The 12,924-nt window shown below is 30.4% G+C and overlaps 1 protein-coding gene across 1 annotated transcript; it reads left to right on the forward strand.

Annotated features, from left to right (window-relative positions):
- Positions 1-1,485: 1,485 nt before the first annotated feature.
- On the forward strand, positions 1,486-12,708 carry LOC119833377 (proton channel OtopLc-like). Its single transcript, XM_038357364.1, has 15 exons — positions 1,486-1,632; positions 1,897-2,061; positions 6,625-6,691; positions 6,767-6,829; positions 7,171-7,315; positions 7,649-7,757; positions 7,836-7,985; positions 8,101-8,254; positions 8,851-9,047; positions 9,651-9,792; positions 10,136-10,276; positions 10,521-10,620; positions 10,981-11,136; positions 11,712-11,964; positions 12,388-12,708. The coding sequence occupies exons 1-15, from the start codon at positions 1,486-1,488 to the stop codon at positions 12,706-12,708; spliced, it is 2,310 nt and encodes a 769-aa protein (XP_038213292.1).
- Positions 12,709-12,924: the final 216 nt, after the last annotated feature.

A 12,924-nucleotide genomic window follows, 5' to 3' on the forward strand; every position in this document is an offset into this window, starting at 1 on the left:
ATAGTAATAGATTTTACACGAAAATAAACAAAATTATAAAAGTAACATCTGCTGTGTCTGTCTCATTTATAACATATTTGTATACAAATACCAGGACAAGCACTATCATTCTAATTCAATAGTAGAAAATATTGATTAAAATATCGGACAAATTATGAAAAGCAGTAGACAAGACCTTCCGTGATTTCCTAGTACATCAATCACATTTACAAAAATTAGACAGTGGATATCTATATATTAAATCATCTAAATACAAAAAATAATCTAATTAATCACGGGGTAACATTTGGATGATAAACACCAACTACGATCTGATACAAATCTTATCGGAAATTTAAATTATTGTGAAAATGTATATTTTGTATGAGCGTCAATCACGTAAAAACCACTGAGCCGATTTTGACCCAATTAAACATTTTGCTAGACCAATTGATAAGGCTCTATACGTAGGTTTCATTTGATATGAAATAAATATATTTAGTGGCTATCTCTACACGAAACCGGGCAAAAACAAAATCGAGAACTTGCAAGTAAATGTGGTGTCGTTGAACAGTTCTTTAAAAATGAAATAAAAGTTACTAGATAGGTTTTGTAAAATAAACAGTCGATGCATTACGATAAGCATTTTAAGTCGTAAAAAATGTCACAAGGCCTCCTCTTCGAAAATTTATGAAGTACAGAAATTGGCCTGCAGCGAGCGTATAATATTCTACCTCTTCTTCCAAAATCCAGGAAGTAGATACAAAACTTTGGAGTTCTTATGTTATCGAATATACGCTGTCGAATCTTATATGAGTAAGAACTTTGGATTTTTTTTTTACTTTTTGAACTAATTAAAAAGTTTTAAAAACATACTTATGTCACCAAAAGTAAGTTTGATGTAGCAGACCTATTAAATTTTTTAATGTCTTCCTTGTTTTATCGTTTGGAGTGTGACAGTGAGCGCAAACTTACTAATAATATATCTACCAATATATTACTAAATATATACTTACTAAGCGTGACTATTCAAAGTAATTTTGATACAAATGAAAGTGTTAATAACTTATCGTTGAGTGTTTTCAGTTACGATTAATTAATTACAATTTACCGTTTCGATAAGTCAAATAGAAAATGTATCATATTTTCAAGTTGCACTCATGAAGTTATTTAGTGATACCCTATACGAAACGAGGTATAATTTTGTAAAAAAAAACATTTTAATATTAGTGTTTTATTTTGAAATATGCATTAAATGATTGTTAAATCTTGATGAAAATAAAAAGGAAGTATCGAATCAGCATGTAATTACCACGTACGTACCTTTATACTAGATATGTATCAAAAGATAAGAAAAGATTAATATTTTTATGAACGCATTCGAAATCGAAATCAGTGATCACACAAACAAAGGATAGTGTGGATCGGTGGAATAATTAAACCGTGCGTAATTTAGATATAAAACAATATAAATAATCAATAGTACTATAGTACTAAAAAGTAACCATGACGGAAAGTTTGCCTCGTAAAGAACTAATGGATGAAATAGTGAGTCGTAAAAATTTGGGTGATAAAAAGTTTCATTCTGAAACTAGTTTACAAAATTTTGAAAATGATGACGCCGTGTCTCCTGAAGTGGCAGAAGATCCTGGAGTAAGTTTTTGTTCAAATTATCCAAATTGAATTATTCAAATTATTGTTTACATATTTTAATCGCTTAAAATAATATTACCGATATACAATATCTGAAATGGATTTACCCATTTTAGTTTCAAAAAAATATGCTTACATTATTAAATAATTGATTATGTAAACATGGTTTGTGCTATATTAAAATCAATCAAATTAAAATTTCTTTCGGATATTAATATAATAAATTTTGAATGAAGTAACCGTTATCTATTCATAAAAATCCAGGTACACAATGCACCAGTGACGGGAACACCTGTGCTAAGTTCAGACAGGAGACGGACCATGTCCCAACCGGGACCGATTTCAGGCAACCTGCTAACAGCTACTACAGCACGAACTCGCCGTCGGCAGCCACGGAACGTTATGTATGCTCCTGACATTGAGAAAGGGGTAAGCAAACTATTATATATTATAATTTTATTAAAAAATTTTTTTGTTCCAGACATACAGACATTCCGCGGGTATCCGACCCGTGGAAATTTAAATAATTATCTTTTGTGACGGCTTATTTTTACGGTAATTCCCCTTTGACAACATTGATATGTTTGCAGCGATTACGGTTTATAAAAAGCATTCATTTAATTAGGTACAGTATGGTTAATTACATAAAGGGCACAATATCAATAGAACATAACACATTTTAGATTTTATTTAGTAGATAGTAGTTTTATAATGTCAGTTATTGTAGTTATATCGTCAACTTTTTATTTGAAACATATTTACTTATATCCTTATAGGAAGGATTTTGAAGCGTAGGTTATTCGTGTGTACGTAGTATTACAATCACTACTTTAAAATTATATTATATAACAATTCTCCAATACTGAGGAATGCGACTCCGAAGAGACATTGAAGTCTTTGCATTTAAAAGAATCTTTTGCGTGGCAAAAAAAACATGGTTCATCCATTTTCAGGTTTATTACTCTTTCATAAAGTTTCAAATCGTAGTGTAGGCCAGAGAAGAGACTAAAAGATAAAAAACTAGCTTCCGCCCGCGGCTTCGTCCACGTCGTCTAAAACTTAACAAATAGTATACTAATTTTTAATGTAGTGTTGATGATTATTATATGTAGTGATAATTAATTATAGCGATAAGTACGCTTTTCCAATAAACATAAATAATATTTTAATTGCTTGAGTTGATTTATATTAGAGAGATACAACTTTTCTTAACTATTTTTAACGCTTACTTTAGAAAACTATTTAAATCTCTTAACAGAATAATAAGTACCTAACCGTCATTTTTGATTATATATAGTTGATTCTTTACAATATACCAGAATACATTAAATAAAAATGTTTATAACTATTTTCATAACACATTATCTGACAATAATCGTATAATGAAAGGTAATTAACAAATTAATATCAATAAAGTGATATTATAATTGCTAAAATCAACTTTAACTATGAATATTTCAATAAAGTGAGGTAAGTGAAGTCGGTAGTTGATGATTTCAAAATGCAAGTCATGTAAATGCCTTTAGTAACATGCAGTTTGTTTAAATCTCAAATAACAGAACAAAATAGTAGTTTCTTTGGAGAAAGGGCATGTATTAAACTGAAAACAAGGGAAATTTTTAAAAATATAAAAGTCATTGTGACTATTTAAAGACGCATTATAAAAATAAACGCCAACAAAACTTTGGGAAATTTTTAAAAATCTCATTAAATTAAATTATTATCTACCAATTAATATTATAAAAAAAATAAACGAGAGAGGAAGGAATTTACATTAAATTGCAAGTTTACTTGAGTCACATATCAAATACCTGAATGTAAACGAATAACGATTATGGTTACGATAAAAAAATACACATCATTTTGATAATACATAAAATTTACGTAATAACGGTAAAAAAAATATTCGCGATAGCGCAATAAGAACTATTTTATTTACAACGGCACATTTTAATAGTGGCATTTATCGAATCGTTCCAATAATGAATAATAAATAATAATAGCTAAACAGGCCATGAAAAATTGTTTATGTCATTCAGAAGAATGTGATGCTATCACGTGAATTTAAGAACAGAAATCAATAAAATTTACATAATCTTCGAGGATTAAAAACAAATAAAAATTCAGATTGCAAAAGATAATCAAAAAAATTATCGTATTAACGGTTTACGCAAATTACGTAAAATATTTACAATTATCTTTTGCATTAGAAAAATAATATATATTCTATCAATAAATAATAATAATCTTTAACCATAGAAGGATACTTAAAAAGATTAAATCAAGTATTAGATAAGCTAGAAGTCCTCAGCTTAGAGTGTTTTATTTTAATGATAGCAAGCTTCATTTTAGTAAATAAACTATTCCTAATTTTTTGTCTTATGTATACCTACTATAAATTAGAATTGACTAACCATTAAAAGTTTATTATTTTTAAGGAGTTTTCGTTATATAATTAATCCACCTGGTATCGACATTTAAATATGCGAAAGTATGGCATGTATAATATTATAATGAACTACATTAATTAATCTGTTTTTACGTAAAGTTTGCTAAATTTTTTACTACAAATAATGGGCATGATATAAATTTACTCTCCTTAAATGAAATATGTAATTATATCATAAAATTTTCAATGTGGCATTGAGGGTTTTTAAAAATAACTAATCCATCAAAGACATTATCACGTAATATGGTTGATTACACCTTTATCAAAAATATAATTGCGTGTAGGTTCATAATCTAAATCTTAAATTATTTAATTAAATGTTCTGCGTTGACTTTGTCATAAACCGTTATAGAAGTACAAATAGTAAAATATTAATCTGTATAATTAGTCTAACATTGCATTGCAATAGAGCCTAATCGAAACCTGTATCCAACGCTTTTATCAGCCAAGAATAATGGAGCAACTACAGCAAATGTTTTTAAAAATCTGTTTAAAATAAAAATATTTTAGTATCTTTAACCAACTAAGGCATGTTTAATGGTTATAAATTGTTGTATGTATTTAAATTAAAAATTCATTTTTATGTCGTCCTTGTTTGAATTGGGTAAACCTTAAAATAATATCGAGAACGGGATGTTTTGTCCCGATTTAAAAGTAAATTTATTTTAAGCCCGTACGTAGTTTAAACAACGAATTCGTTTATATGTGCGTGCAATGGCTTGTATTGATTTCCGCGTGAGGTTTAATATGGATACGATACTGTAATCAATATCATATTTTGAATTACATATTTAATTATCTAATACGTATAATGTATGGATGGAAAACCTATTTTGATGGCCAATTTTAATATTATCATCATAATTGAAACAGTCACGAAGACTGTAAAAATATTAAGTACTTTCGTATAATTTGTGCAGTGAGTCATATTTTATAGTATGTAAATAACGAAAAGTTCCATGATGAAGCAAATTATCCAATAAATTTATAAATATGCTAAATAGCATCGCAATAGTAGAAAATACAAATAATTATTACTAGGCAGTTGGGTATAATATAAGGCTAATTCAAATATCGCGGTCATGTCTAGCTACGTGTGCAGTAATAATAAAATGTTTGCAATGTAAAGGACAGTACAGTTTCATAGCGCCGAGCGGCGAGCGGCGATCGCGGGTCGTGTTTGTGAGGCGGGTCACTCTCGCGCAGCCAACTGTAAACCTTTTGAGTCCAACCGGCCGCGTGCCACCCCGGCGCTACCCTCCCACCCGTCACTCACCGCCGCCTGTAAATACTGCGGATACAACGTACCGCCCCAACGCCTCGCCTGATGAAAATTCAATCTCTTTATTTTCTATATTCCCATGCAGCGACTGTTAACTGGCCTCGTCATAAAAACTCAATTGAGATCTTCATTAAAGAGCGCGCCGTATGGAACTATATTGAAACGTAGGCGCCATATTAATTGCATTGTGTACAATATGTCCTGCTCAATGTTGTGTAACATCAATGTGATAAATATGCAAGCACTCGAATGATTATATTCTAATTAAGATCGATATCTAGGCATTTGCTGTCGGATAATTGCAAAATTTATTTTAGGAAGGTTTTTGTGTCGCCATATGACAATTAAAAAGCAGTGGTGGCTCAGCGGTGAGAACCTGGGACTTCAAAGTAGATAAGTCGGGGTTCGAGACCGGGCGAGCGCGCAGGAAAACAATTTATTTTTTTTAATTTATCTGCTCAAGTGGATAACATCATTACTGCTTAAAAATGGTGAAGGAAAACACTGTGAGGAAACCGGCATGTCCAAGAATCAAAAGTTCGACAACTTGTGACATCTGCCAACCCGCACTTGGCTAGCGTGGATTATGGCCTGAACCCTCATAGGAGGCCTGTGTCTCAGCAATGGGTACATATATGGGCTGATGATGATGATGATATTACAGTGAACGTAGTTATTTAAGCTTAAGGTATTAAGGAATGTATATATTTTTTACTCTACTCATCGCTGATGTTACAAAATACACATAATAAATTTAATGTTTAAGTAAATATTCGAACCACATTCCGTGGAAAGATATAAATTATTCAGTTATTTCATTAAAATATGTTTTATATGATACCAAAACACAAAATGTCGCTTCAGCTAACACTCTTAAAAGCACAGATACTATATCCTATTCGATTTATTCAAGACCCGCTGGAAGCATACTCTCATAGCAAATTTTCCGAGTCAAAGTAAAAGGCACTTTGTTTGGATAAACCAAAAATAAATCCTATCCGACGTGCCTTTTACAAAGCTACTGGTCAAAAACTGTTTTGTGAGAACGCGGTACCCAGTAACAGGATTATAGTGAAAAACGGCGTGGTGTCGATCGAGAGAAACAAGCGACTAATGAAGTTATTAATCCGATTTCGTTCGGCTTTCGATGTACACGCAACACTTTTTTAGCTCCCGTACTGGAAGTACATAAAAATTAAACTCCATCTGCATTTTGGTGCTACATTCAAATATCAAAACGACTGTTATTTTTCTCTTTCAGAATTCTGTAGATCGACTGAGCGCGTTGAACGGGAAGGATGATTATTCATTTCCGTCTACACCTGGAAGTAAGCATATTTTATTTATGGGAAACGAAGGAAATTAAACTGTTATAGCAACTTTTAAATATTAATGATTTTCAGGTGAAAGGCATAGTCCGTATCTTTATAACAGCAACACTCGAAATGGAGACATAAAATCACTGAGTAAGTAAAGAAAGAACTCTTTCGTTTTATTGTCGTGCATCACAATTACATATTGTATTACTGGTCAACAACACAAAAGGGAAGGGTCAATTCCAAGTTATTATAATAATTATTGCATGTAATTGAAATAATTAAATAATAAAGAAGACTTTTTCAAAGTTTTTTACTCTCATTGCATATGTTCAACTACAAAGTATTTTAACAAGTTAGAAATTTGTTGACAAACTAGTAATACGAGTATATAGTTTATCTGGTCTATAGGTTAATTAAATTAAAAAAACTAAAATAACTTTCGTACTACCTATATTTAACGAAAATTGTTAATTAAATTATATTTTTAGACAGTTATCGATTACCAATTAGTGAGATTCGAGGTGGGTCCACTCCACGGAAGAGATCGGTGGCGACGATGGACGCACAATCTTTGCGGTCTGAGACTCACGCACCGCCCCCAACTAGTCCTGAAAACAATGCCAAATTGTCTCTGTGAGTTTTAATTTTGTCACTTTTGTTACATTGGAAGTAATTTATGAAAATAGTTGCTGTGCTACGCTGTTAGACTACCTATTAATCTGTACACTGCACTTTCAAAATTTCAAATTGCTCCGCAAAAATTGACCAAAAATATTGATCATTACATCATTTCTATAAACTCAATTTATTAATTAGTGTTTTTTTACATAATTGACGTTCTTCGAGGTATATCAGTGGTATTATTAAACGTAATCGCTTAAGCTTATGCGTATAATACGATTTTTATTTAGTCAAAGCTTTTACAACGAACATTTGTAATTTTTATTATTTTTTCTTATGTTTTAGAAAATATCTAACCCTCATTCTCAGCTGTATGTATGCAGTATTATTGGTAACTCTCGGACTAATCATATACATTGCGGACCCGTTTGTAGATCTGTCGTCACCTTCATTGGTATTATACTTTGAAAGCATTAATTTTTTATTTATTATTTTACTGCATAAATTATCTAACAAATTAATTTTATTCTAGATATATTCTATTACTCTTGTGGGTGTAGGATTTTTATTCCAATTCTATCTTCTATTTGACATCAATAGATATAAAGCCATTGCTTTAAAAAACCAGAAAATGAAAGAAAAGCATATGGAAAAATTTTCGGAGTTCTTTCGAAAACAAGAGGTATGTATAAGTCGTTTATCTATAAAACATGATTTTTTTTTTATTTAAATTTTTTTACCGTAATATGATGTATTCACTAGGGTTTTTTTTGTAATGTTAACGACGTTTGTTTTAGATAGATTATGGCAATGAAGATAACCCAGGTGAACGAACTCCTGAAAGTCGGCCCACTGACCTGCCGTCTCCAGTCCTAGTGCCTTTACAACATGATTATTGTTTTAGTCATGGAAGACATTCGGGGAGTTTCTACCTCAAGATAGGAGCAGCTGGTAATTTATTTGTGAATAATTCTTGCGTTCAGTATTTCACCAAATCAGTTTGTAATAATACATAATTCTCAGTGTTCTAAAAATTAGTTATAATACACCTAGTATTCTCTAAACTCATCATCAGATTAAAGATTTGGAGGAATATTGACAATTAGATAGATGAAACGTTGGAGAACAATATTTTTCCTTTTCAGCGCAAATTCATTAGATGAAGGTACGTGTAAGGTAGGTGTTGGAATTTTTATAAAACGATAAACGACATAGGAGTTTAACCAGGCTAGTAATCTATATAATAATATATTTCTTTTAGCAATGAATACTCATTTAAATTGACTAGCTTTCCGCCCGAAGCACCCTCGAAGTCAAAGGAAGAAATAGACAGTTCTTGGTTTTCCCCGCAAATCCTGCGTTCCCAATCCCATAAGTATCCTGGTTAAATTTATCCTATGTCCTTTTTCCGGTCTTAGACTATGCCTGTACTAAATTTCATCTAAATCGATTATATGGTTTAGGTGTGAAGAAGAGATAGAATTACTTAAACATTAATTATATTAGTAGGAATTTAAATAATCCTCACTTATCGCTTTTTGTTACAGCATTTGCATTAGGTCATTTGGTGCACTCTGTTCTCCTGATTGTGGTGCAAGTTAGTTACTATTATGACGATACTATCGACAACGATGATTGTATCAACGTACTGGAAGTTACGTTTGATGTTCTCCAACCATTGTACTGCTTTGTACAAATTTTCTTCATATTTAAATACTGCAACGTGCTGATATTAAAGAACCAGGTGAGGTATCCTTTTATATACATACAATATATTATGTATACGCTACTTTCTTCCTAACCACTTATTTAAATAAGAAATTTTCATAACGTGTTCGATTCGTTCTTAAAAATAAAATGCAGAACTGCATTGTTTATGAACACAATTTGTAATCGCAAAATCGTAATGCATGTCTTTGAACTTTGATAAAAATAACTTTGTTATTTACTACCTACCTAACTAATGTAGAGTGTTTATCTATCAGTTATTTTAATTAATATTTTATGTAATGTATTTCCAGTTTCGAATTAATGCAATACAAAAATTCGAATCTTACTTTTCTATAATATTTATATTTAAAACTAATCTTTCCTAATAATATGAAAGTAAAGATTTTGTTTGTTTGCACGTGCCAATATATAATCTAAGGAACTATGGAATCAATATCAAAAATTCTTTCACCCTTGGATACATAACTACGTGATTCCTAAATGCTATATTTTTTGTACTATCGGCAAAGCCGAAACGGACTGTTCATTACTTCTATTTAGAGTTTATTTATGCGATTTTACAAATGCACCGTGTACAAGTTTAGATAAAAAAATATATCAGTTTTATTATTTTTAGGGTCTGGCTCATTTTGGATTTATGCATATGATTGGTAGTAGTTTATGTTTTTGGATTTTCAACATCATACGTGAAACGATTTTATCCTTAACTATTTACGCAAACAAGACATACGGAAATCGCACTGAGACTGTTAGCACAGGTAATCTTTATTTTTGACTTATTATTATTTTTAATTTAAACTATGGAATTTGATTTGAAATAGACCGCTGTTTTCAAATATGAATATATTTTGTATCGACATGGAACTTCTTACAACAGAATGATATTTACTTTCGATTGCGAGGAAAAAAAATGTTTGATTGTTATTTTCCCATTTAGTTATCAAGTATTTTGAAATACCTAGTTTATCATAATTAACTGGTTGCTTTCGATATATTTGATAAGGTTTAAAGATTAATAAGTATCAATACATCGTATAAGTCATTTTTATTTTACCGCAAAATAATTGGTATATAATTTAATATGATTTATTTTTATTACAGAATCTGATATGATCTTACCATTATTTGATGTAAGTGGATTATATAACGAAAAATGTATCGGCTCCCAAGTTATAACGACAATCTTAGAGAATCTTTCTCCGTACTTATACCCATTTGGTGTTGAATTTAATATCCTGATTGGTGAGTATTTAATTGAACTGCAATTTTCCTGGAAATTTAAATAGAATAAAATATTAAAAAATACTTATAATATTCTTAAAACACATATAAAATTTATATTCCGTGACGGATTATACATAAAAAATTATTAAGAAGAACAATAGTCATTATTTACAAATATATGTAGATACGTACGTATTTAGATTTTTTCTTTTTTGCATTGCCTTAATTTTTAATTGTAATAGTAGATGTTATCTAATTTTAGTTGGCGTTTATTACATTATTTGGAGTAATATTGGAAATTGTGAAAATGTTGACGCAACCGATGGTAGTTCAAGCTTCGATGACTCTCAAACCATATGCAAGTAAGCATAAAAATATGTACATTATAAATTCTGAATTATCTGTTGGTTAACATAATTTCGTGTTGTATAATATCTATAATTATAGATATGACTGAAGTCTAATATGTCTAATTTGAAAATTTGTAAAGTATATATGTATATTGTTGTTTACAAATTATAACATTTAGTTAATAAGTAGACTACTGATTAGCCTTCTTTGCCTTATCAAAATGAGGTTTTTTTTTAGTAAATGAATTTACCGAGGCCTTTTTGTGATGCTTATATGTTGATTAAATAATAATTTGATAATTTTATATTAAACAATAATATTTTCTTGTGTTTGATGAACTGCAATATGAATTACAATATTTAACATTTAAGAATACCAACGGCAAGTGAAGACAACGACTACACAAGCAATATCGTTATCTACGCAGACTGTCACGCGTCCAACAAGGGATTATTTTTGGGTATGGTGTTAACTGTGGTGGCAGTGGGTATACTTATACTGGGCTTCGTGTTGGGCAACGTTGGAGAGTAAGTATTATGAGAAAATATTTGAGGGATATAAATAGGACGATCACGAGGCTAGATTCGAACTCGCGTCAATTGCTTTACCGTGGGAACGCCTGTTGTCTTGGCCATCCGTGATCCCGTCTCATCAATCAAAAAATTAGACAATAAATTATGTCTATAAATTTGAGTAAATATTATTGTTATAATAATAATTATTATAACAAACAAATTAGGACCAGTTAAACATTAATTTGTTTCTAGATTTACTAAGCTACAGCATATTTACATATTAGTAATGTTACCAGATACTAAAAAAAATATTTTTTCCTTGTCAAAGATTTATACCTTCTTTTAAATATCGCATAATTTTAAAATTGCATACGATGTAAAACAGTGTTTGTGATTTCAAGCAATTTTAATTTCATATATAACGAATAAAATGTTTTATGTGACTTAAAATAAATCAAGCTAAATAGAAATAGTCGATAAATAAAAATATGTCAAGGAGAGATTTGATTATTCCACTTTAGCTATTGCTCACAATTTAATCTTTACAAATTTTACTGTATATCTTATTATATTTTAATATTTAACAGTTCAAATTTCCGTGAAACTGGCTACGCAATAAACAACTGGTCCATGTTAACCATGCATACTCTCTTGCTGATTGCTTGCGTAATAGCCTATAACCAAATGAGGAAACTGGATATCAATGAACATCCCATCTCACTCTTGGATGACATTCTTCTCTTCGTTTGTCTGCCAGCTTTCTTTATGGAAACCGTCCTGTCTATGGTTGCCACAATTAATATACTAAATATTGTGAGAAGCATAGACTTCATGGTTATGGTGAGCTTCTTTTATTATCGGGTATATTTGACTTTTTTTCTTAAAATATACTTATTAAAACCTAATAGAATCTAGAAAGCGTTATCTGAATTAATGCACATGTTGATATTCTTAAACAAAAGCCATTTATATCAATCCGTCATTCCATTAGAGCTTGTCGGTATAGTAGATTTATTAAGTAGATGTACCATTGAATTAAAGTAAAAACATAGTACATATATACAGTTTTTCAGAATGTATTTGTTTATAATTAATTGAGTTTTGAAACGATCAATTATTACGGTTGTCTGGCAAAGGCTTATTTTTGCAATAAGCCTAAAATGACATGTACTCAGTTTATTTGTATACAATAAAATATAAAAAAGAAAAATATGTTGAGGAATGATGATTGAATCAGTAGAAACGTATTTTTAACATTTTCAGGTTATACAAGTGTTGATTCAAACCCCATTAATCGTGGACGCGCTTCGACGATGCAGTAACAGCCGCAAATTACGCAAGACGAAGCCAGGTAGAGAGGTTCTTATGTTCTTGCTCATCGCCAACGTGGCCATGTGGATGATGTACACCTTCTCGTACAAATCACCGGAATCGCTCGACGAAAGATACACATATTACGGGAAAGTGCTTTGGAGTATACTGGGACACATATCTCTCCCGCTTATAATGTTCTATAGATTCCATTCCAGTGTATGCTTCGCAGATATTTGGGACGCGGCCTACAAGCCCGGTTCAGAACATTAAACAAAATTAGAAGTAATATTTAATATTTATCGTACAATGATAAGTTTATTTTACTCAATTTAAATAGCTTATGTTTTATTATATAGGAAGTTGAGAAATTCCGTATCGGAATGTAATGTGATCCATTGATAAAATAATTAATTATCAGCGGATAATCTTTTTGCAATAAGTAATATTAATGTAAATAGTACCATGGAATTAGTTTTTAAGAGAGAT

This window comes from Zerene cesonia, chromosome 17 (genome assembly GCF_012273895.1).
Source record: "Zerene cesonia ecotype Mississippi chromosome 17, Zerene_cesonia_1.1, whole genome shotgun sequence".
NCBI classification, from domain to species: Eukaryota; Metazoa; Arthropoda; class Insecta; order Lepidoptera; family Pieridae; genus Zerene; species Zerene cesonia.